Genomic DNA, 27,087 nt, shown 5'->3' on the forward strand with positions numbered 1-27,087 from the left:
AAAACTGTCCAGGATGGATGACAGGCTAGAAGAGGAAAATGAGTAAGAATAAGGTATGATCACAGATGTAAAACTCTCTGCAACTGGAAAATCATGATGCTACTGTCAGAACATAGTTTAGGGAGAAAGTCATAAATTCTCTCTTATATATGTTGAGTCCAAAGTGAGGACATATCATTTCCAAAGTTCAACACAAAACACTGGGATTCAAATGTAGAAAGAAATTATGTGAGAGCACAATGAGGGGTCTCTTACTTGGAACAAATTACTCACCTGGCTTCAACAGATGGTATTCAGTGTTGCCCTACATTTGCACTCTATGGACTAGGCAACTGGCGTTCTATAGTCTTCACAAGCCAAGAAAATTAACTTACCTTAGTATCCGATATTTCGCAACATGTTTCTTGCGCTATGAAGTTTGAGTTACAGTAGATTTTAAATTGGTGAAGTTCAATCTATTAAAAAAGTAATAATAAGACACATCATTAGTTTTCTTGAAAGTCACATGTAGGCACTTAAGAACTGTGGTAATTTAACTGGAAAGATAAAAGAAGCTAATACAAATAAATTATTGGTAGATACTTTTAATGCTTTTATTTAATTTAGGATTCATGATTTTATGGACCATTTGAGAAAGAGACATGGATTCAATTATTGAGATAGATCTCTAGATAAAGGAAATCAGGTAATGAAAGCAACTGCAAATCTTTGCTACTAATTTCATACAAAGAAGTATTTAATTAAAGAGAGGTATTATTACAGATTACAAGAATGTATGCCTACAAGATGAGAAATTTTTCAAAGTAAAAAATTTTGGAGAAAAAGTAGTCAAAGGTATGAACACACAATGGAAAAGGCTTTCTCAGTAGTTCCAGAGTTCTTATCTGAGGCACTGAAACAGATGCTCACTTCTCAGTAAAAATTTAAAAAGTATTTCGTTTTCATCTATATTTTATGGATTCTGTCTGATATCTACAGATTTTATACTATATTGGGATAACCCTGAGCAATACTCACATTTATTTATAATTTTATAATTATTTACAAAAATAATCAGTTCCTTCTATTTGCTTAGAAGATTCATATTTTTTGGCATTGGATGTGAAATAAAAAGTAGTTCAAAAAAGTACAATCATGCCTTTGAATGCAAGGTCAAGCAACTATGTGAGAAATAAATACTACAGACTATTGAAAAAATTTCAATAGGATAGATGTGTAAATTGGCTATTTTAAGTGACTTTGCGGTTGCAAACTTAATCATTTAACTAATAATTAATTGTACAATGATGTCACATATCATGTAGGTCAGGAACAACCTCTTTCCTCTCCCCTCTCCTCCTCCTGCCTGCCCTTCTCTCCCTGCCTCTCTCTACCTCTTCCTCTGCTTCCCAGTATTACAGAGCTAGATTATGTATTACTTTGATGTCAATAAACATGTTCTATAGAAAGATCCAACTGTTACATTACAATAATTAATCCTACCATAATGGAAAGCAGATATCTTCAGTGAGTTCTGAAATTCTACCCAATACCAAAAAAAAGCAAAAAAGGAAAAAAACAAAAAAAAACAAAATGGCTGTTAACTATTAGTCTACAGTGCACTGACATGAACAAAATCAATTCAGCTCATAGAAAGTGTTAAAAAATCCAGACATCTTCTGAATTCATGAGTAGGCTAAGATTCGCAGCCAATGCAAAATTCTGAGATAAAATGAAACTTATTTATTTTCTATAACTTTTTGCAAGGTATTGAAGTTAACTTTTTTTTATAAAATTTAAATGCATTGTCTTGCATAGTCAAATGAAACACCACCTAGTAACATATTCATTATGTAGAATTAAGAATGGGGACTCCAATTAATGAATATTCTTCTTAACTAAAACTAATTTAACATCATTGTCTTCAAAATAGCCAATAAATATTAAAATTTGATTATGTACCACCTACTGTACTAGGCCCTTTTTATGAATTATTTTAGTTAACTGAAGATAGATGATCAATTTTTGACAGATTAGTAACTAATCAAGTACCATGACGTTGAAACTTCAATCCCAGTTAATGATGCTTTCTTATTCATTAGTTGCTCTGGAATCCTTCACTGACACAGCGCTTTATGAGGACAATATTTAGGGTTAAGTCTATACTGGCTCTTGTCAGACAGAATTTGTTAAAAAAAAAAAATCCTGTGTATCAGTTTTGTCACCTATTTCTTTCTCACAAAAGTAACTAGGTAGTATACATAAAATAAAACCCAATTGTTAGAAATTTTTTCAATACCACACATCCAGAGTAAATAAAACATTTTCATATTACAATAGATCTTATGAATCATAGAGCTTACATGGAGATGATGAAAAATTAGTCCACTGAAACTTTCAGTAAGACTAAGAGTCTTTATAGAATAAAATATGTATTTTATTTGCTTAACTCAAACACCATCTCATAAATAAGCTGCATGCATAATAATATGGCTTTATTTTTTTTAATTTTTGTCTTTTTTTCATTTATTTTTTAAAATTTTAATTCTAGTATAGTTAACATATAGTGTTGTATTAGTTTTAGATGTAGAATATAGTGATTCAACAATTCTATACATTACTCAGTGTTCATCGTGGTAAATGTACTATTAATGCCCTTCACCTATTTCACCTATCACCCATCCACCTCCCCTCTGGTAACCATCAGTTTCTTCTCTACAGTTAAGAGTCTGTTTCTTAGTTTGCCTCTTTTTTTCTTTCTTTGTTTGTTTTTGTTTCTTAAATTTTACATGAGTGAGATCATATGGTATTTGCCTTCCTCTAACTTATTTCACTTAGCATTATACCCTCTAGATCCATCCATGTTGTAGTGAATGCCAAGATTTCATTTTTTTGTGTGACTAATATTCCATTTTATGTGTGCACATATATATATATATGGTTCTAATATATATGTTCATGGAATATATATATGGAGAGAGAGAATAGGATAGATATATATTCTAATATATATATATTCTAATATATATTCATATATGTATTCTAATATATTTATATATTCTAATATATTAATATATGCATGCTAATATATATTCATATATTCTAATATATTCATACATACATACATATATTCATATATATATATATATATATATATATATATATATATATATATATATATATATATATATAAGTAGTTCTAGTCTTAATTTTTTAAAGAACTTCCATACTATTTTCCTCAGTGGCTGCATGAGTTTGCATTTCCACCAGTGTACAAGGATTCCTTTTTTTTGGCATCCTCACCAACACATGTGGTTTCTTGTGTTTTTTATTTTAGTGATTCTGACAGGTGTGAGGTGATATCTCATTGTGGTTTTGATTTGCTTTTCCCTGATGATGAGTGATGTTGAGCATGTTTTCATATGTCTGTTGGCCATCTGTATTTCTTCTTTGGAGAAATGCCTGTTCATGTCTTCTGCCCATTTTTTAAATTGGATTATTTGTTTTTTGGGTGTTGAGTTTGATAAATTCTTTACATATTTTGGATACTAACTCTTTATCAGATATGTCATTTGCAAATATCTACTCCCATTCAATAGGTTGTCCTTGAGTTTTGTTGATGATTTCCTTTGCTGCGCAGAAGCTTTTCTTTAAATGAAATCTCAATAGTTTATTTTTGCTTCTGTTTCCCTTGCCTCAGAAGACCTATCTGGAAAAAAAGTTGTTATGGAAGAAGAAATTACTGCCTGTGCTCTCTTCTAGGATTTTTATTGTTTCAGGTCTCACATTTCAGTCCTAATCCATTTTCAGTTTATTTTTATGTATGGTTTAAGAAAGTGGTTCAATTTCAGGGCGCCTGGGTGGCACAGCGGTTAAGCGTCTGCCTTCGGCTTAGGGCATGATCCCGGCGTTATGGGATCGAGCCCCACATCAGGCTCCTCCGCTGTGAGCCTGCTTCTTTCTCTCCCACTCGCCCTGCTTGTGTTCCCTCTCTCGCTGGCTGTCTCTATCTCTGTCGAATAAATAAATAAAATCTTAAAAAAAAAAAAAAAGAAAGAAAGTGGTTCAATTTCATTCTTTTGCCTGTGGCTGTCCAGTTTTCCCAACACCATTTGTTGAAGATGTTGTCTTTTCCCCATTACAACCTCTTGCCTCTTTGTTGAAGATTAATTGACCATATAGTTGTGGGTTTATTTCTAGGCTTTTTATTCTATTCTATTGATCTATGTGTCTATTTTTTTGCCTATACCAAACCGTTTTGATTACGATAGCTTTGTAGTATATCTTGAAATCTGGGATTTTGATAACCTCCAAGTTCTTTTTCAAGATTGCTTTGGGTATTCAGGGACTTTTCTGTTTTTGCACAAATTTTAGGATTATTTGTTCTAGTTCTGTGAAAAGTGCTGTTGGTATTTTGACAGGGATTGCATTAAATCTGCAGATTGCTTTTGGCAGTACAGAAATTGTAAAAATACGTTTTCTTCCAGTCCATGAGCATGGATATCTTTATTTGTTTGGAACATCTTCAATTTCTTTCATCAATGTTTTATAGTTTTCAGAGTTCAAGTGTTTCACCTCCTTGCTTAAGTTGATTCCTAGGAATCTTATTACTTTGGTGCAATTGTAAATGGGAATGTTTTCTTAATTTCTCTGTCAGCTACTTCATTATTAACATACAAAAATGCAATGGATTTCTATATGTTGATTTTGTATCCTGTAACCATACTGAATTCATTTATCAGTTCTCATAGATTTTTGGTGGAGTCTTTGGGGTTTTCTATATATAGTATCATGTCATCTGCAAATAGTGAAAGTTTTACTTTTTCTTTACCAATTTGGATGCCTTTTATTCTTTTTCCTTGTCTGGTTGCTGTAACTAGGACTTCCAGAACTATGTTGATAAAAGCGGTGAGAGTAGACAGCTTTGTGTTGTTCCTGAGAGAGAAGAACAGCTCTCAGTTTTTCCAATTAAGTATGATGCACAAGGTGGGTTTGTCATATGTGGCCTTTATTGTGTTGAGGTTTATTCCTTCTAAACCTACTTTGTTGAGGGTTTCTTATCATGAATAGATGTTTACTTTGTCAAATACTTTTTCTGCATCTATTAAAATGATCCTATGATTTTTATCCTTTCTATTGTTGATGTGATGTATCATATTCATTGACTTGCAAATATCGAACCACTCTTGCATCCCAGGAATAAAACCTACTTGATCGTGGTGAATGATTTTGAGGATTTTTCTACCTTTGTTCATCAGAGATATTGGCCTATAGCTCTTTTTAAAAAATTTTTCTAATTTAAATTCAATTAGCCAACATATGTACATCATTAGTTTTTGATGTAGTGTTCAATGATCATTAGTTGCATATAACACCCAGTGCTCATCACATCACGTGCCCTCCTTAATGCCTATCACCCAGTTACCCCATCCTTCCACCCACCTCCCTTTCCACAACCCTCAGTTTGTTTACCAGAGTCAAGAGTCCCTCATGGCTTGTCTCCTTCTATGATTTCTTCCCATTCAGTTTTCCCTCCCTTACCCTATGATCCTCTGTGCTATTCCTTATGTTCCACATATGAGTGAAACCATATGATAATTGTCTTTCTCTGTTTGACTTACTTCACTTAACATGGCTCCAGTTCAAGCCATGTCGATGTAAATGGTAGGTATTCATCCTTTCTGATGGCTTAGTAATATTCCATTGTATATATGAACCACATCTTTATCCATTCATCTGTTGAAGGACATCTTGGCTCCTTCCACAGTTTGGTTATTATGGACATTGCTGCTATGAACATTGGGGTGTGCCCCTTCTTCTCACTACATCTGTATCTTGGGGTAAATATGCAGTAGTGCAATTACTGGGTTGTAGGGTAGCTCTATTTTTAACTTCTTCAGGAACCTCCATACTGTTTTCCAGAGTGGCTATATCAGCTTGCATTCCCACCAAGTGTAATTGGGTTCCCCTTTCTCCACATCCTCGCCAATATTTGTCGTTCCCTGTCTTGTTAATTTTAGCCATTCTAGCTGGTGTAAGGTGGTATCTTATTGTGGTTGTGATTTGTATTCCCCTGATGGCAAGTGATATGAAGCATTTTTTTCATGTGTCTGTTGACCATTTGTATATCTTCTTTGGAGAAGTGTCTGTTCATTCTCCTGCCCATTTCTTGATTGGATTACTTGTTTTTTGGGTGTTGAGTTTGAGAAGTTCTTTACAGATCTTGGATAACTGGCCCTTTATCTGCTATGTCATTTGCAAATATCCTCTCCCATTTCATAGGTTGCCTTTTAGTTTTGTTGACTGTTTCCTTTGCTGTACAGAAGCTATTTATTTTGATGAAGTCCCATTTTTTTTCTTTCATTTTTGCTCTTGTTTCCTTTGCCCTTAGAGACGTGTCTTGCAAGAAGTTGCTTTGGCTGAGGTCCAAGAGGTTACTGCCTGTGTTCTCCTCTAGGATTTTGATGGATTCCTGTCTCAGATTTAGGTCTTTCATCCATTTAGTGTTTATCTTTGTGTATGGTCTAAGAGAATGGTCCAATTTCATTCTTCTGCATGTGGCTGTCCAATTTTCTCAGCACCATTTATTGAAGAGACTGCCTTTTTTCCATTGGATATTCTTTCCTGCTTTGTCGAAGATTAGTTGACCATAGAGTTGATGGTCCATTTCTGGAAACTTATAAACTACCAAGACTGAAACAGGAAGCGGTAGAAAATCTGAAAAGACCAATAATCAGCAAGGAAATTGAAGCAGTAATCAAAACCCTCCCAAAAAAAACAAGAGTCCAGGGCCAGATGACTTCCCAGGGAATTCTACCAAACATTTAAGGAAGAAATAATACCTATTCTACTGAAGCTGTTTCAAAAAATAGAGATGGAAGGAAAACTTCCAAACTCATTCTATGAGGACAGCATTACCTTGTTCCCTTTTTTTGTAGTGTCTTTATCTGCTTTTGTTTTTACAGTAATGCTCTCATAGAATGAATTTGGAAGATTTCTTTCCTCTTCTGTTTCTTGCAATAGTTAGAGAAGAGACAGTATTAACTCTTTAAATGCTGAATTCACCTGTGAGGTAGTCTGGGCCTGGACCTTTTTTGGGGGGTGGGTTTCTTGATTACTGATTCAATTTCATTGCTGGTAATTGGTCTATTCAAATTTTCTATTCCTACTTCAGTTTTGGGAGTTATAATTTTCTAAGAATTTATTGATTTCTTCCAGTTGTCCAATATGTGGCATATGATTCTTCATAATATTCTCTTACAATCATTTGTATTTCTGTGGTGTCAGTTTTTATTTCTCCTTTTTCATTTGATTTTGTTTGAGTCCATTCTCTCTCTCTCTCTCTCTCTCTCTTTATGAGTCTGACTAGAGGTTATCAATTCTGTTGATCTTTTCCAAGAACCAGCTCCTGGTTTCATTGATCTATTCTGTTGTTTTTTTTTTAGTTTCTATTTCATGTATTTCTGCTCTAATATTTATTATTTTCTTCCTTCTGCTGCTTTTGGGTTTTGTTTGTTCTTTTTCTAGCTCCTTTAGTTGTAAGGTTAGGTTGTTTATTTGACATTTTTTGAGATAGGCCTGTACTGCTATAAACTTCCCTCTTAGAACTGCTTTACTACATTGCAAAGATTTTGGACTGTTGTGTTTTCATTTTCATTTGTCTCCATGTATTTTTTTATTTCCTCTTTGATTTCTTGGTTGACCCATTCATTTTTCAGTAGCATGTTATTTAACCTTCATGTATTCGTGTTTTTCCACATTTTTTCTTGTGGTTGATTTCTAGTTTCATAGCACCGTAGTCAGAAAAGATGTATGGTATGACTCTGATCTTTTTTAATTTGTTGAGATTTATTTTGTGGCCTAATATGTGATCTATTTTGGAGAATGTTGCATGTGCACTTGAAAAGAATGTGTATTCTCCTGTTTTAGGATGGAATGTTCTGAATATATCTGTTAGATCTATCAGGTCCAATGTGTCATTCAAACCCATTTCCTTGCTAATTTTCTGTTTGGATGATCTATTCATCCAAACAGAAAGTGGGGTGTTAATGTTCTCTATTATTATTGTATTACTATCAATTACTTCCTTTATGTTTGTGATGAGCTGCTTTATGTATTTGGGATCTCCCATATTGGGTGCATAAATATTTGCAGTTGTTATATCTTCTTGTTGGATTATTCCTTCTAAAATTATATAGTATCCTTCTTCGTCTCTTGTTACAGTCTTTGTTTTAAAGTCTAATTTGTCTGATATAAATATTGTTATCTTTCTTTTCACTTCTGCTTGCATGGTAAATGCTTTTCCATTCCTTCTCACTTTCATTCTTCACGTGTCTTTAGGTTTGAAGTGAGTTTCTTATAGGCAGTATATAGATTCATCTTGTTTTTTTATCCATTCCATCACCCTATTTTTTTTATTGGAGCATTTAGTCCACTTAAATTCAAAATAATTATTGATAGGTAGGTACTTATTGCCATTTTATTATTTGTTTTATGATTTTTTTTGTAGTTCTTCTCTGTTCTTTTCTTCTCTTGCTTTATTTTTCTTAGTTTGCTGGCTTTCTTTAGTGATACATATGGATTCCTTTCTTTTTATTTTTTGCATATCTATTAGTGGTTTTTGATTTGTGGTTACTATTAGGTTTGTATATAACATATTATGCATATACAGTTTATATTAAGTTGATGGTTGTCACATTTTAGGTAAATGATGTTATACTTTACATCCTTTTATTTTGTGAATCCCTTGACTGATTTTCATAGATATAATTGATTTTACTGCTCTTGTGTTTCCTACTTTTCCAAATCTTACTTATGGTCTTTCCTTTCCATTCAACATTTCTTGTAGGGCTGGTTTTGCGGTCATGAATTCCTTTAACTTGTGTTCATGTAGGAATCTCTATCTCTCCTTCTATTCTGAATGTTAACTTGCTGCATAGCATATTCTTGGCTGCAGGTTTTTTTTCTTTCTTTCCACATTTTGAATGAATATATATATATATATATATATATATATATATATATATATATATATATAATGCCACTCTCTTCTAGCCTGCAAAATTTCTGCTGAAATATCAGCTGACAGCCTTGTGGGGTTTCCCTTGTATGCAACTGTTTTCTCTTGCTGCTTTTAAGATTCTTTCTTTATCACTACTTTTTGTCATTTTAATTATGATGTGTCTTGGTGTGGACCTCCTTGGGTTGATTTTGCTGGAACCTCTCTGTTTCTCCTTGATCTGGATTTCTGTTTCCTTCCCCAGATTCAGGAAATTTTCAGCTATTATTTCTTCAAATAAATTTCTTTTCCCCTTTTCTCTCTCTCCCCCTTCTGGATTCCCTATAATGTGAATAGCATTATGCTTGATGATGTTGGTGAATTCCCTAAGTCTATTTTTATTTTTTATTATTATTATTTTTTCTCTCTCCTGCTCAGTTTGATTGCTTTCCTTTACTCCGTCCTCTAGGTCACTGATCTTTTCTTGTGTTTCCTCTAGTCTATAATTTATTTCATCTAATGTATTTCTAATTTAAGTTAGTGAGCTCTTCATCTCTGATTGGCTCTTTTTAATGTTTTCTATCTCTTTGTTAAGGGTCTCACTGAAGTTTTCCACTCTTTTCTCAATTCTAGTGAGTATTTTACCTTTATCACCATTACTTCAAATTCTTTATCAGGCATATTACTTATCTCCATTTCTTTTAGGTCTCTTGCTGTCATTTTGTGCTGTTCTTTCATCTGGAACATATTCCTCTGTCTCCTCATTTGGGGTATGGCTCTAATTTTATCTTCAAATGAAGTAAGATGCCACAATAAATATGAAACCATTGTAATACTATAATTTTTACACTGTGTCTTTTTAGAGGACATGCCTCATATTTTTCAGCTCCAGATTCTGGGCTCAATTCTTTTCTTGGGTGAGAAGTTAATGAGACACAGGACACAGCACTCAACCTTCAGAGGATGAGCTCTGAGCCTGGAACCTGCTCTTGCAATAACTTATTTCTCTCTTATTACCATCTCCCCACAAAGGTTCTGAATTTATTTCAGTATATGCTTAGTTCTTTCAGTCTTAGAAACAGAGCCCACTTTGCTCCCACTAATCTTAAAAGATGTTCCAATCCCAAACTCCAGTCCCAAACTTTAGTACTTGCAGCAGGTGCTACTCTCTCATACTGTTGCTAGAATTCCCTGAATTAACTCCCTATCTACAGACACTCCACATGCTGCTGAAAGTTACATCTCTGATGTTCTAACTGATGGTCTCCTCTTCCTCCCTTGCCTTTGGAGAGACCTTTCTGGAAGGTCTGTCTAGTATTGTTGTGTTACAATCAATACTGTTATTATTATTGGCAGCTACCATTTACTGATATAGACTTATCCTTCCATTAGCCTTCAAGATCTCTGAGAAAAGAGAAGCAGTGTTTTGTTTTTTGTTTTTGTTTTTTTTTTCCATTCTCTTAGGCCAGGTTTGAGTGAAGTGTCTGGCCCTGAATAAATAAGTGAATATAAAGGGAACTAACCACATATTAGGCACTACAGTACACACTCTGTACAATTGTAACTAAGTAACTACCAACACTATTTTTTAACTGAGAATACTGAGACTCAGATAAATTAAGAGCTAACAAGATAAATTAGCAGATCATTACAGTTAAGTAGATGAGCTAGGATTTACAACCACATCTGTCTGATCCCCAAACCGGCTCACTCTCCACAGTGTCATGATGTCTTGCCTCCATGATTGGTTTTTCTTACTCTGACCTATTTTGCTGATCATCACTGAGCTCTAGTTATGGCATTCTCACTGATTTGTTCACTGTTTCTAAGAGAAAACAGTTTAAAAATATTTTTATTGAATATATGTTTATACATATACTATCTTTATCCATCTATTAATCATCTATCATGATTCCTTCCACAGAGGCATTTAGAAAAAAACACTGCCCAAATATGTATTTGTACAGAATTATAGTTTTGAAAAAAAAAATGAACTGTTACATACATTAGCAATTCCTACTGGTGACCTGAATTCAGGTTATTTTTATGGGTTTTCTCATCATTCCACCCATAGGAAAATCTGAAGTCATGAAATTTAGAGATATCTCACTTTTTAAGGATTTTTTTAGGATTACAGGCCTTCTTCTCTAGGGAAATCAATAATAAATCTATTATCACTTTAACACCAAAAATGATTTTTAAAGGACCTTTTTATCTGAAAGGGTGTTGCTAGCCATTTGTTCTCATCCAAATGACCTACTGACACAATTAGTAGCTACATTTCAGTCCAGCAGAACCTTGAAAAACCATTATAAGCTTATGAGAAACAGTTTGCAATACGAAACTATTGCTATTCTGAGGATGAACAAACAGCGTATTGTTCTTGAGTGGAAACATCAGATAATCTGGGACCATTTAATTTAAAGTTCATCTTTTCTAGTCTTTTCTACTCAAAACATAAGCTTATTCAAGTTGACTTTTTGTATCATATGGTGTATTTTTACTAGAATTTAATTGTAATAATCTTATTTTTTAAGGCATGACCTAGTTCTTTTAAATTCACAGGCTGAAGAAAATGGGTGAAAATAGAAGATAATATATGTGAAAATACAGTTGGAAATACATAGCTATGCTTCACACATCTGATGGCTAATTTAAACAGTGTTGAGAAGGGAATGTATTACATAGTAATTAAAGAAAGAGGTTTTAATAAGGTATCTAATTTAGAAACTTTACTAGTTCTCTTTCATAACCAACATCACAACTCACATCCACAGGCTTGCCGTCGGAAGCTCGTGCAGCAATAACAGTCCTTCCACGAAGGTCCACAGTGTCCTTTTCATCTATATGCCGGCTTGCAATTAAATTACAATCCATATAGAGTGAAATGCCCTGGGATTGTATACCAATGCCAAGTTTATGCCATTGACGATCAAACAAAGGACGGAGTTCTCGATTTTTAAAAATGTAGTTCAACACATCTCCCTCAGGAGCTCGGAACATAAATTCCACCACCTTCTTTCCACCATCAACTACTATAGAAACCTGCAAAAATGTAAATTAGCATTGAATGTTTTAAAACCAGGGTTCAAATTACTAAAGCACACAAATTAAAAATTAGAGATGCATGTTGGTATAATTGAGGCACTTAGTAAGATGTTTTAGATGACACCTGTGTCCACCAGATTTCTTAATACAAAAGAATAGCAAATATCCAGCTACAAAAATGTTTTAAATATGGGCATTCTGGTGAATGTAATATGTTCCTTTCTTGACAGAACATCTGAGAGTATATATTTATATGTATGTGTATATTTAAGTATATATATATAATTCTGTATGAGTAATTCAAGAATTAAATGTTACTTAATTTAAAAAGAGTAAGAATAGGATCACTTCTTTTAGCATGAAAACTGAGATCGACTTCTTGAAACTTTGATGATTTGCATGGTGCAGAGAAAATACCTTTTCATAAAGGATATACTCTTTTAGTTCAGTTCCTCTTTCCATCATCAAATTATGACTGTATCAACAGATTAAAAGACCAGTGAAATAAAAAAAACTCAGTGGATATTTATAGAAATAAACACAAATGTAAGGTGCCAATGAGTAATACTGAGGTTCATCCCCCCCCCAAACTGGAGTCCTGGCACACTCATCCTTCTGCCCAAATGTCATCTCTTGCACAAGTATTCTTGGGTTCATTCTCCCTGTGCTCCATTTTAGGAAGCTACCCTTTCTATGCTCCCATAGTCCCCATTCAGCACTGAGCTTACCTCTACTGATGCACCTGTCATACTGTGATTATGCTCTAGTATATTGTTCTCTTAGATGCCATCCTCTTAAGACATTATGCTCCCTGATAAAGGAATTACACTTTTAAAAATTTCTTTGTTACTAACCAGCATTAGCATGTGTTCAAAAACTTTCTATTGATGGAATCAATATTTATATCCCACCTCTTCACTCACTATGGACTTTCAAATGAAACAATCAATGAATTATTTAAAAATAATACATATCAGAAATGATAGGAGATAAAGAGGTTATTAGTAAGGTAGACTTAGTGTCAATGAAGCAGTTGTGAAAGGAGGGTCATTTGAGTGTCTTTAGACAAAATATGAATCATAGTACAGATCTCAGCAAGCTCATCCTAACAATGAGAATACTTGAATTTTCCTGTTGATGATTACTCTAAAAGAATATTTAGATACTAGATCTGCTTCCAAATTTGTGCACACTGTGCCAAGATTCACCTGGCATACCACATAGGACAAATAAGCACAACTCTACAGTTCCTTACCTGTGGTATATTCTGCTGGTTTAAAACCTGCCACAGAAACCACCGTTCCTTTTTGGTGCTTCTTCGTACTCGAAACATAGCTGCTATTGCATACTCATCAGGAAGGCCTTTGGGAAATATCTTACTGGGGAAGGAAAACAAAGAATTATTGTGAGAACACTAAGGATGGTGAGGAAAGAAAATCTAGGTATGAAGTTCTTTGTAACACAATATTTTTTTCCCATCACAATAAAACAAAGTCTCCAAAATGGAATTTTCTCTGTAAAGTCACCATTATTAAACTAGGTTTCACAATGACCGTTACTGTACTGCTTTAAGTAACACTGTTCATTAAAAAGCAAATAAAATGCTAATTCCACTTCTGGTCTGATTCTGGCATCTTTGCTGAGAGTCACCATGAGCTGCGAGTGCTTCAGGGGTGCCTTTAGGGGCCAGTAGCATGGCAGAAGACATCAGATCCAAAATCAAGAGCTACCAGACTGTCTCTTTCAATGGCTCCTTCCCCAACCAGAACCAGACCAAGAACTGCTGGCAGAACTACCTGGACTTCCACTGCTAAAGGAGGTGATGTCTCCACATGTGAATGGTACTGGCATGTGCACAAGTCTTCTGTCCCATAGCCCGAATGTCAACCATGGAGCAGAAGGCACATCTCCTAGAAAGATTGGAACTGGCTCCACCCACCTCTCCTTTTTCTTCCATCCTTCTCCCAGGGTGGTGAAGGGGGACCTGGGTACGTGGTGATCCCCACACTGGGATCCTGAATCATGGCTTAGCTAATAATAAATACTCATTGGAAAAGTATAAGACTGTGTATGTGTAAAAGAGCTGGATGGGCAGTCAAGAAGCCAGGGTGGAAGTAATACTTGACCAGTAAGAGGGACTTCAGAGTGATGGTTTTTTCCATTTTGTTTTGTTATTAAACTGACCACCTTCTCCATACCAGGCAATTTAGTGAATGACTATATAAAATAGCCTCAAGCCCCTGTATGTGCTAAAATTTATCTGTATGTTCCCCTTTATTATCTATACAATTTCAAAAAATTTTTCTTATGTAATCTTTGAACTACATAAAAATAGTATAATAAAAACTCCTGTGGGGGCACCTGGCTGGCTCAGTTGGTGGAAGCATGGGAGTCTTGATCTCAGGATTGTGAGTTTGAGTCACACATTGTGTGTAGAGCTTACTTAAAAAAATAAACAAACAATTGCATGGTGCACTGGGTGTTATACGCAACTAATGAATCATCGAGCCTTACATCGGAAACCGGGGATGTACTGTATGGTGACTAACATAATAAAAAATCATTAAAAAAATAAAAATAAAAATAAACAAACAAACAAAAACCCTCCTGTGTACCCAAATAGATAAATAGATAGATAGATAACAAAATAATGTGGCTTTGATGTCTGCCATTTCTCTTTGGGACCACCTATAAACCTGAAGGTGAGCACAGGTATAGTTGAGAAGTGACACCAAAACATAAACTACCAAATGAACATTTTGAACTAGTCAGTTGCATCAAAACTATTAAAAAGGAAACCTCAACAGAACAGCAGGTCCCCACTCCACCCCCACATGTGGTAACTTGTGTCTCCATCTTTCTTCTAATTTCCTGCCTCCTTTACCCCACTCTCCACCTTCATGTTTTCGGGATCCTATCTTTATTTCAAGTGTTCTGGAATTTGACAATACTATTTCAAGATTTTCCTCCCATTCATTGTATTGAACATATCTTTGAATATGAGTTGCACATTACTGAAAAAAAAAGTTTTGTAAGTTTTTATTATTCTTTCTATACAATCTTCTCTTATCCTCTCTTTCAGGAACTTGTTCTTTAGACAACCATTTAACACCCATCCCAATGATCTATTCTGCTATTCTACTTTCTGGGGTATTGCCCTGATTTATTTTCCAATCCATCTATTCGACACCAATTTTTGTTATTTTCTTATTACCAGGACTCGCTTTTGTTCTCTTTTTAAAAATATCCTGAATGCAATATTTTAAATCCCTGACATAATCAATTAGGTGGGTTTTTAAATGTTTTTTCTCTGCATCCTTGAACATCTTCCTTTCATATAGGTTCATTTTTCCTTTTTGATAGTTTGGCCTCTCTCTTCCATGCTGGAAGCTACACTCTAATTTTTTTTTATAATCCATATATAATGAAGGATGAAGCACTGAACTTTGATTGCAAGCTTCATGTATGCTGGCACAGTGTGTCAGTGAAAAACTTCACTGCATAGCCTGATCAGCTGGCAGATTTCACTGAAAGTCCCTCAAACGTGAATGTAGAAAGATTAGTTCTCTAGTGACATTCAGTTTCTCCAAAGAAGAATCTTTTTATGTCCCACTTGGTAAAGAGTATTCATCTGGATGCAGGCATTCTAAAAGCAGAGTGGGTATGTGGGGGTCCTACAGTTTGGTACAGAATTTTGCTTCATTCCTCTGTTTTTGGTGCCATGCCTCTTTCCTGCCTTCACTATCCTGCTTACCTTGCATCTGGAGGCTCTCTGGCTCAATTTCTCTCAATAATAAGTTTAACAAACCTCTCACCTTTTGTCTGGTTGTATGATGAAAAAGGAGGTACACTACACCCACACACCCATCCCTCACCAGTTTCTGCAGAGGCTGTTTCCCCCAAGTGATAAGTCTCTTGGGTGTCCACTGAGGTCAACTGGCCCACATCTCACTAGAAACTCCAGCCCAACAATACACAGGTTCTAACATCTTCTAACTGCTTTTTGACTTCAAGGAATATATTGTAATCTTTCTTTCTCTTTTGTTCCAACTCCATTTCTACAGTCGATTTTGCATTTTAGAGGGTTAAAAGTCCTTTCAGATCTTCAACCTCTCCCTCTCCAATGCCTCTTTAATCTTGGTTTACAAACATATGCATATCTTCTCCCTGCTACAAAATAAACAAAACGTCCTCCAACCTTGCTACATCATCATATCATCCTCTCATCTATCCACCAACCTTCTTTCACAAATATCTTAATATCTGCATTGTTACTACCCACTTAGTCCTTAACTCTCTTGCATTCTAAAAGCATTTCCAATTAGCTAATCCACTGGCCTCTTCTCAATCCCCATTCCCCTCAATCCTTCTGAAGGTTTTAACACTGAAGATATCCTTTCCTCATTAATATAAACCAGGGGTCACAATCACAGGCCCTATAGGGGCCAGGAAACAGGAATGTAAGTGTCCTGAGGTTCTTCGTGTATCCTATTTACCTTTTTGTTCCCAGCATCTAGAGCAGTGCCTGCACAAGGTGGGTACTCAATAAATATTATTAAATGAATCAATTAATGGACTGAATTCAGATATAAGCTACCTAAACAAAACAAAACAAAAACCACATGGCCCTCTCCATTTAGCTTAGGTTTTTCCATCTTGGATAGAAATATGCATATAAGAAAATTTCACTTTCCTCTTAAGACTTTTATAAAACAATAACGACAACAAAACAAAAACCACAGGTGCACCTGGGTGGCTCAGTCAGTTAAGCATCTGCCTTCTGCTCAGGTCATGATCCTGAGGTCCTGGGTTTGAGCCCCTATTGGGCTCCCTGCTCAGTGGGGAGCCTGCTTCTCCCTCTACCTCTGCCACTACCCCCTGCTTGTGCTTGCTCTGTCAAATAAATAAATAAAATCTTAAAACACGCATACACACACACACACACACACACACACACACACACACACACACAGAAAACAGAGGAAGGAACAGCAACTGACACCCATCCTTATGTAGAGGTCACAGGCATGGATTGGGGGAAACTAAGAACCCAACCCATCTATAGGAGGCAGCTGCTGTTTAGCTCCAGCCAATTGTTACCTTATGGGAAGTGGGCCCAGTGTTGCCAGATGATCCCATTTTTCAAGAGAAGCTAAATTACTTAGATTTTTATCTGGAAAGTTTAGAGTTTTCACTTTGGCAATCAACTCAGATTTTTCATAAACATTTTCCAGACCAACACTGTGCAAACAAAGTGAAAACAGTGACTACTTATGTTGGCATGCTTGATGGTGTGACAAAGCAAAAAATCATGAAAACACCTTTCTTCTCATTGGTTAGGATTTTAGACACAAAAGCTCCTGTCACATCTCTTCATGAGATTTCAAGCTTTTTGAAGGCAAGGAAGCATTTTATCTATCTTTGTATCATCCACAAACCCCAAGTGCAGTGCCACAAGGGACGATCTACCTGTTTGTTACATGCTATATGTTATATGTTACATACTATTTGTTAAATGAACGAGTGACCTAGCAAATGAAACAGATGAAGACACCCTTATAATTTATAGAATTCTTTAATATTTCCTAAAACTAAGTATAATTATTTTCCAATAATTTTTCAATAATCTAACTCAAAATTGAAAATATATCTCATGAAAGGTTCCTTCTGTGACAAAAATAAATGAAAATATTATTAATATTAATAATGTTAATATGCGATAAATACAGTATTAAAATAATACACTGAAATAAATTTAGTTATGTTTACAGAAAAACTGATTTCTTCTTAGTCTAAGTTTATAATGGATAAAAATCCTTATAGTTACTATATTTTCCTTTTAGTAATATTTGTTCTATGTTCAAAGCCAAAAATGATTTTGCTTGCCAAAATTGTAAATTTTGAAGAAAAATTTCTCCATTTTAAAAACAACAAATTACAAAATATATCAGTTCTTATAGACTATGTTTCTTGTTTATACCACACAAGCACACTTAATGTGACACAGAATAATTTCTCTGGGTCTTGCCAAGGTTTCTATTATAAAAGAGGCCATATTGCATTACTGGTCTGTTACCAGAGAGATATAATGACAGCTTGCTATGTGTAAGATATCCATGCTTGAATATTTTTGAATGGAGTGTAATTTCCTATAAGAAATTCGATCCATTGCTTATTCAGTGATATTCCCATTAAGAAAAATATTGTTGATCCTTACTTGCTAAACTGCACATATATATATATATATATATATATATATATATATATATATATATATATATATGTACATATTTGGATAGAAATTACCATCGGACTATTTTCTACATTCCCTTCATTTCATATACATTGTATGTAGTTCAATGCTGTAAATGGAAAATTCATCCACATAAATTAATACTAACCTATATTTCAAGAGCTCAAAGTTTATTAAAATTTAAGTGTAATTAATCTTTTATTTCCCATTGTCTACTTTTCTTCACATTAATGAAAGTCACCTACAAATTCATGGACAGGTGAGAATGGACATATGCCAAATTAACAAAGTGTTCGATCTAAAATCAATTTTTTAAATATGACTAAGTAAAAGTCACTGAGAGCCAAACTAAAGTCATTCCAAATTATCCAAAGGTTCCAAAGGAAATTTGCTGCTTGTGGAGTCCTCTTTACACTAGCCCCTGAGAGAGCTAGTTCTAGATATAATCTGGAGTGTCTCTGAAGCCTCATAATTCACATATTTTAGACTCCTTTGAACTTGTAATTTATTTCAATGCTGAAAAAAATCTAAAATGTAGTTTTCACCTTCTCTCTGATGTTCTCTATGTATAGAAGCCCTCTGTTCAATCATAAAATGGAAAGAAACACTATTAAACTCAAGGGGAAGTGGCAGAGAATAAAAAGTAGGGCTCCTTAGAGTGTTCAGTTATGGCAGAAGGTAATGTCCAGATCTGAGAACCAGTGAGATTTGACCCCACTAAAAAACTGATTTCATAAAGATCTTAACATTACAGTACTTCCCTCTCAGTGTTAAAATTAAGAGAGATTTTTAAATTTTCTTCTTTATATTTTTGCTACTTCTTCAAATTTTACAATGAGCATAAATTGTATTAATGATCATTTGTAAAACAACACTACTATTTTCAGGTTAGGACAAAATAATTCTGTTCTTTAAAGTGAAATATAAATTAATCTGATATTCTTCAAGGTCAGAGATGAGGGAGAATTAACAATATGATTTTTTCTATTATGGGAGGTAAGAATTAATAGAAGTCTATAACTCCCAATCTAAAGCCTTCAGAATGGTTCAGTCACTGAAGCAGTAGGACAAGATGAAAGAAACTTCAAATGAAAATACACTTTCCCCAATATTTTCTCCATATACTTCAAACAGAATATCTAATTACAAAGTACTAGTACCTGTACTCCTGAAGTTGGATACAAATGAACATTTTATTAAACATGAAGGAATTAGTCCTGTATAGGACTTTAAGAATGGGCTGTATTTATCTACAAAGCATACTGCCCACATTCTCTAGATCTTCCTTCTCACTTGATTAATGAATAATCCTTTGCAGGTCAGAATTTATTTAAAATTTTTAAGAAATATAAATAAAATGATGATGTCTAAAACGTATCTGTATTACAGGAAAGATCTTGGCACGAGATGGAGGAAACATTTAATCATTCTGTGCATGTGTAATTGTTATTAAAGAGGATTCTACATCCACTGTCTTTTGTATACATGGTATGACGGCAGAGATTCTCCCTAACTATGAAGTACTTTTGCTGACAAGCCAAAACACCCAATACTCTACTATTAGAGCTTTCTTCCTCCCTGGAAAATGCTCGTGTTTATAAAACATAAGCTCTGTTACCACTAAAATAGTCCCTAGAAACTGGTCACATAATACTAACAAATGGTCTAATAATTAATTCTCACCTTGGAAAGCACAGAACAGAGATCTATGAGATTGTGAGAAAGCAAGGAAGTTAATGGAGAAGACACAGACAGGTAGCAATAAATCCAGAGCAGGAAATGCCCCTGAGTTAGAAGACTGAAATGTCATTGTCCTGATCCCTGGGCAACACAAACATCACTGGGCGTATAAGAGGAAAGTTCCAAAAAGAAAGGTCATGCCAAAGGGGAGATGGAACCAAGATAAACCTTGACTATTTTCCTTGCCTGTGCTGTCAACTCACATGCCTAAATCGCTACTGGGCATCTCCACTTGGATATTAAAGGCATCTCTAATTAAATAACTGAAATTGAACTTTGTTCAACACAGCCCTTTACCAGAATTCCACATCTCAATAAAAGGCGTGGCCATTCACCCACATTTTTCAGCCCCAAAATCATTCTTGAATCTTACCTTTCCTTTATTTTCCTCCACCACACCCAACATCAGCAAGTCTTACTGTTTCTACCACCAAAATAGATCCTGACTCTACTTTGCTTCAGCTCCACTGTCGCTCACTAGTCTAAGCTGCCACCATTTCTCCTCAGGACTCCAGTGATGGTTTGTCCTTCCTCTTTCCCCTCCATTACAGGTTCGCCCTCACACAGCAGCTCGGAGGAGCTTTTCAAATGTACATCATTCCTCCCTTACTTACAGCTTTCCTACAATATCCTATGGTTCCTAGAATAAAATGTGCACATCCTTGATCATCGCTCACAAAGCTTTATCTGTTCTGACCCCTGCCTTTTCTGACACATCATCTCCTATTCCAGTCTCTGTGTGGTACCCATACTCCAGGCACGATGACCTGAATTTGGTTCCTTGAGCACACGAAGCTTATTGAGGGGTTAGGCCTTTGTACCTCCTGTTTTCTCAAAACACAGCATGGTCATTCCCAGAAGTCATCACTTAGATGGCTTCTCCTCACATTCAGGCCTTAGCTCTAATGTCACTTCTCTGGAAGGTCGACAGCTATTCTCACTTCAGTTACTACCTAACACATTACCTTATAACTACCCAACTTAAAAAAAAAATGTATTGGTTTACACATGTATTGCCTGTCTGCAACCACCAGAACGCGATTTCCATGAAAACAGGGGCTCTGCCAGACTTGTTGCTCTAAATCAACCATTAGACTAGGATCTGGGATAGAGGAAGCACAAATAAAAATTTGTTCCATTCATGGAAAATCCATCATGATACCTGAGACCAGTCCTGGCATGCCAAACACCTGTATTTGCATAACGCTTTAAAGTTAAGGCCTTTAAAACTATGCCACATCACACTCAGCCAGAAAACAGAAGGAAAAAAAATCAAGCTCTATATGACTTAAAGCAGGTTAATCAAACAGTTTGACACGAAATGAGTTCACGAACAAACACAGCCAGTGTTCTTACTTCCGAAAAGAAATTTTAAATCTCTATGGGTTACAGCAAAATAGAAGAGCTGCCCCAAGAAGATTTCACCAAAAGTGTCCTTCGGCAGAAGTCTTCCAGTGTTTGGAAATGTTTCAATGGTAAGAAGCTACACATAATAGTTTCCTGTAGTTCTACAGTCCTAAAGCTGAAGGGAAACTTTAGAGTAATTTAGATCAACCATCTCATTTCAAAAATGAGAAATTAAAGCCACAGAAGTTGAATAACTGTTCCCATCACTCTGCCAGACAGAGGTCAGGATGGAACTTGAACTCGGGACTTCTAATTCCAAGGTCAGTGTTTTCCAGTATATCAAGTTTCTTGCATCCTCTGAGTTAAGAATAAAATTTCCCTCATCATTACTGACCTGACTTAAAAATAATGTTATGCGACTATAAGGAAGGGAAAAAAACTACTTTTCTGAGTACTAGGTGAGATGGGCAGAATATAAATAAACATCAAATATTAGTATCAAGAAATGAATGTTAAAATGTTTATAATCATGATACTATTAAAAACAACAATAAATCATACATGGGGCTCAGAGCAAAGCATTCATGATGACATTTGCATAGCTTAGGTAACCAGTAGCCATGAGGGGAAGATTATTATAGTTCTTTCCCTTAATCATATTTTGAGCACAGATAAGGAAGTATTGAAACCACACAGTAATATATTTAAAAGAGGGCTATGATCTGTTGGGTTTTAAGAAAGACATCCGTGCTACTGAAGGTGATAACCAATCATGAGTATTTTCTCTATATTCCTTAGAGATCATTTCTTACAAAAATTGGGATTTATCACCAAACATTTCTTTAAAAATGAGTACAATTTTTGGGAAATAATAAAAATTTGAGAATAGCATATATACAAATAATTATGCAATGTGAAGAAAAGCATGAAATGTTCTCATATAAAGTGCCTTGGTATTTATCCTACTGGTGAGAAAATATATTGGGATTTTAATGCATTAGGAAGAACATCAATGGAATGGTAACCTGACTAAAAAGACGAGTAATTCCTTAAAATGTGAAACTAATAATCATAAATGTGACTATTTCAAATGATTATGGAAGGAGAACCCTTAGCACTGATCCTACATTAATGTTTTCCTGGCGTGGAGATCAGTGTAAGTTTCTATCCCATTCATCCCCTAAGGTGTGAAATCAATGTCAAACATAGCTATACACAAAGTTAACTCAATAAAGTTGAAGTGTTTGGTCTCTCAGGGACAGAAGGATGTCAGCCGAACAAATCACAGGCATTCTTGGCCGTCCAGTTAATGAGAAACTAATAAGAACTACCTTAAATGGATAAACGCTTGTTTTTTCATCCTCCCTTCTAGATGGGGAGAACTGCAAGCATGAAAAATCGTAAAACAAAAAATAATTCACTCTTTCAAAGTGCGTGCAAATATTTATTGATAACGTTGTTTTATGGGGAAATGGAATCAGGGAGGGGATCTCATTTATTTTCCATGAGTGGGCCCTGGTGGTTTGTTGTCAAGAAAAATAAAGACCATAATGAAGCTCATAAATTTCTTTACTTCTTTGTATATTAAGTAATTGGTAATTTCATTGTACAGCAAATTCAAGATGATGTATTTGTTCAGCATTCCTAGAAGGACCATAGTTTGTACTATGGCAAGTGACATCTCTGTCTCATGTATAGAAAAAATAAAGGACAAAAACCAAAATGCAGAATAAAAGGGAATTAGGAAGAAAAAATCACGACTGCCAGTTTCTTTTTTGTTCTTTTACCGAACTAAATAATAAGGAATGTGAGGCAAGAAGTGAGAGGTAAAAAAAAAAAAGGAAGTACAAAGAGTAACAAGCTTTCATAATTTCAGTGCTCATAAACTGGAAAGAGAACATAATCATTCTAGAGAAATTTCATTTTGTATACGGTGTTCCCAAAATCAAGCTTGGTACATATTTGGATAGCAAAGTGTTTAAAAAATTTAGTTACTAATTACAATAGTTCCAGAGGTAATTCTTCAACTAGCTCATAGCACAAGGCTTGAAGCAAAGCCCTTTTTTTAAAAGTGCTATTTTCGTAGGGATGAAGTGAGTTTTCCAGATCATATTTAGCAAGACCAACCTTTATTTACTTTTTTACTTTTAAAATGAAATGGCTAAATGGAAAAAAAATCTATTTTTAAAAATCAAGAACTGGCTTCCAAATTAATTCTTCCATTCTAAATAAGCATGAGGCAGAGTTTATGAAGAACTTCCGTATTTACAAGTATCAATGGGGCCTTTGACTTGCTGAATATCTTCCAGGAAGAGAAATATGATACAAGTTACATTTCCTGAGAGTGAAGTGAGAGATGCTTGGAGTTTATAGTAAGTCATTTCTTTCCCAGCTGACACCCACCATCACCTGTCACGTTACAAGCAATTTGGCTAGCAGGGCCTGGAAGGTTTGTCTGAAATGCCTTTCCTCCAAGCTGGGTGGTGATGTTTGAGTTCCACAGCCACAGACTCTGAAATCTTAGCCTTTTGTGCTTGCTTGCTAAGGGGATTCAGACAGATAGATTGTTAATGGGAAAACAAAGCTTGGATGACTCTCTGATAATCATATGTCTGTTATGATTAGCAGTTGTTCATCATGACATTGTAAATAACTTCCCATTGAAAACAAGCCCTTCTACTATATGACACTCAGATAACAAAAATCAAGGAGGCACCAGAGGAGCCACCCTTCAGAAACGCGTAGAAGGCTAATTTTTTCAGGTGTCTCCACCCAAAAAAAGAACCTAAATCCTGGGTCAAACCCCACCCCCATGGGGCGCCTGGGTGGCTCAGTCGTTAAGCGTCTGCCTTCGGCTCAGGGCGTGATCCCAGAGTCCTGGGATCGAGCCCCACATCGAGCCCCACATCAGGCTCTTCCACTGGGAGCCTGCTTCTTCCTCTCCTGCTCCCCCTTCCTGTGTTCTCCCTCTCGCTGGCTCTCTGTCTGTCAAATAAATAAATAAAATCTTAAAAAAAAAAAAACTCACCGCCAAGTGGTCCTCTGAGAACTGAAGTGTCCTTCCTGAGTCTGGGGGCTTGGCTTCTGCCTCAGGATCATTCGGACCTAACCGAAAGCTGTGATTTTCCCAGGGGCATATATTCAGCTGTTTTTCCTTTGTTTGTTTGTTTCCTAGAATGTAATGCTATTGCTCTCACACCTTCACTTTATTTTAAACAACTTTATTGAGGTATATTTGATATACTGTGGTTTCCTTTAGATCGTCAAAACCTTTCACCTTTCACTTTATTTTTTATATAAAGTTCAAATGCCTTAGCCTGGTATGTAAGTCTGCTCAGAACAACCCTCAGCCTCCATTTTCAGCCTCCTCCATCCCGCAGACACTCTCGCCACCTGTGTTCACTACCACATGGGATTTCTTACCATTTTTCAAACTGCCCTGACCTTTAAATGATACTCCAAGTACTGCACATTGGCCCCTGGCTCACCTGGTAAATCTGTACTTATCCTTCAAGCCTCTACCTTACACATCCTCTGTGAAGCTTTTCCCAGTTCCCTCAAAATGGCTTCCTCTGTTCATCTCTTCATTTGTTCGTCATTTTCATCTGTATAGATACATCTAAAGATTGCTACTATATTCCATAACAGCTAATTGTCACCATACCTATCTTCCCAGACAGAAATAACTCAACGCTAGTCACCATGTCTTTATTTATCTTTAAATCCTCAGTGCCTGGCACGTGGTGAGTCTTCTGCATCATTTGGCAATCAAATGAAATACGTTGTTAGAATTTCTTCTTTCACTGCCATCAAAGCTGAACTGAGAAATAATAGGGACAGTATATTATAAAATATTTATTCCGTATACCTCACAAACAAAGGGAATTTTTTTTTTTAAATTTATTTATTTATCTGACAGAGAGAGAGAGAACACAAGCAGGGGGAGCGGCAGGCAGAGGGAGAGGGAGAAGCAGGCTCCCTGCTGAGCAGGGAGCCCAACGTGGGGCTCCATCCCAGGACTCTGGGATCATGACCTGAGCCGCAGGCAGACACCTAACCAACTGAGCCACCCAGGCGCTCCCAAAGGGAATTTTATATTCTTATCATGGGTAAATTAGAAGAGAGAGAGAAATGTAAAAGTACTAGAGAGGAATCCCTAGTCCAAATTTATGAGGTTTTGAGTGCCATAGAAAAAAGAATGCCAAGAGATTGAACTACATTTGATTGAAATACACTGTGCGGCCCTGTGCTTTGGGCATGGCCTTGAGGTCCAGGGGACAGTTAGAGAGAGGATCACTGAACTCATGCCTTCACCCTCCGAAACACACATACACACCCCACTCAGCTGTAAGCCACAGAGCAGCTCTGGCACCTGAGGGCTGAGGATGAACAGTCATGAATAGGGGTTGGTTAGAGCCCATGAGGCAGCATTTTCATGGAGAGGACTGCCAATAAAAGCAAGGGTGATGCGCCTAAAAAAGGAGATTAGAATACAGGGACAAATGAGCACATGTGCAACACTCTTGGGGCTCCCCAAATAACAAGAGTTGTTTTTAAGAGGGGGCTGAGGTTCTACAGTTGTGCAGGTAGAAAGTAGGAATCATCACAATTTAGGCACTGATGTTAATATGACATCATGTGAACCTAATACTAATGAGACCTGGGAACAGTTAGATTATCTGAGCCAGAATGAGATCAGCATCACATGAGAAGTATATTGAACCACACAAAAGGAAGGAATTTTGCTTGAGGACATCAGTGAGGACTGTGTTTAGAAAGTGGGGTATATACTAAACTTTCTAGGAAGTATAAGATTCAAATCAGCAAATATGACAGGCAGAAATATGACAGGTAGAGAGAAACAAGTACAGAAAGGCAGTGTAGATAAATACTTAGGTCAGGGTATTCGAGACAGGACAGTGGTCACCAGCAACTTTGAAAGAAATTTCTATAGTGTTCAAGAAGCCCTGGTGAGATATAAGGGGGTTAAGGGACGTATGGGGAAATAAAAGTAGTCGGTAACATTATTCCTTTGGGAAGTTTGGGAGTAAGAGGGATGTCAAAGGAAAATGTTTCTAGAACAGAAAAGGATTAAGTATATATTTGTAGACTAAGAGGCCAGGATACTGTGGAGAGGGACACTGAAAACAGAAGAGCAAAGGGGATCATGGCTGGATCAAGGTATTAGAGGAGGCTGGCAGGGAGAAGATTAAGAGCACAAGTGAAGGGGTTAAAACAGAAGGGTCGCCTCTAGAGAGGACAGCTGAAGCAGGGAAATTCTGAAGTAGAGAGAAGCTGAGATGGTTCAAATAGGAGGAATACCTTTGGTGCAAAACATCTGGCCAATTCAATCTCGTATTCAACCAACCAGATGTTAATTCTACACGGCGCTATGACGCGTGTCCATATTAATTGAAATTTTCACTGAACTTGTGATTGCTTCTAAATTACACGGATATAGCCATGGTGAGAGGAATTATTAAAGTCAATTATTTGAATATATTACTTTTAACTTAAAATTATAAAAATTTCACCTAATCCGGAACACATGTATTTTAGGGAATGTTAGTGTTAACTAAAATGAGGCAACAGACAAGGTATACCAAGCTTATGTGAGTCACATAAAATAACATAAGCAGCTTTCGGCTACCCTGCTTATTTTCTGATTACCCTTCATGGTTAAGTTGAAGGAATTGAAATGATAATAAATTAATAGTATATT

General features: G+C 35.8%; 1 protein-coding gene across 2 annotated transcripts in view; it reads right to left on the reverse strand.

The window, feature by feature from the left end:
* Positions 1-27,087, reverse strand: part of COL19A1 (collagen type XIX alpha 1 chain) — a 286,447-nt gene that overhangs the window by 244,839 nt on the left and 14,521 nt on the right. For both annotated transcript variants that reach the window (XM_087856904.1, XM_087856903.1), the window contains exons 4-6: positions 13,281-13,404; positions 11,747-12,022; positions 375-455 (exon numbers count right to left, since the gene is read on the reverse strand). In XM_087856904.1, coding sequence (XP_087713030.1) covers positions 375-455; positions 11,747-12,022; positions 13,281-13,404 — 481 coding nt within the window. The remainder of the gene's footprint in view (positions 1-374; positions 456-11,746; positions 12,023-13,280; positions 13,405-27,087) is intronic.

The sequence above is a fragment of the Ursus americanus genome, chromosome 29, assembly GCF_024610735.1.
Source record: "Ursus americanus isolate L20-20 chromosome 29, mUrsAme1.1.p, whole genome shotgun sequence".
NCBI classification, from domain to species: domain Eukaryota; kingdom Metazoa; phylum Chordata; class Mammalia; order Carnivora; family Ursidae; genus Ursus; species Ursus americanus.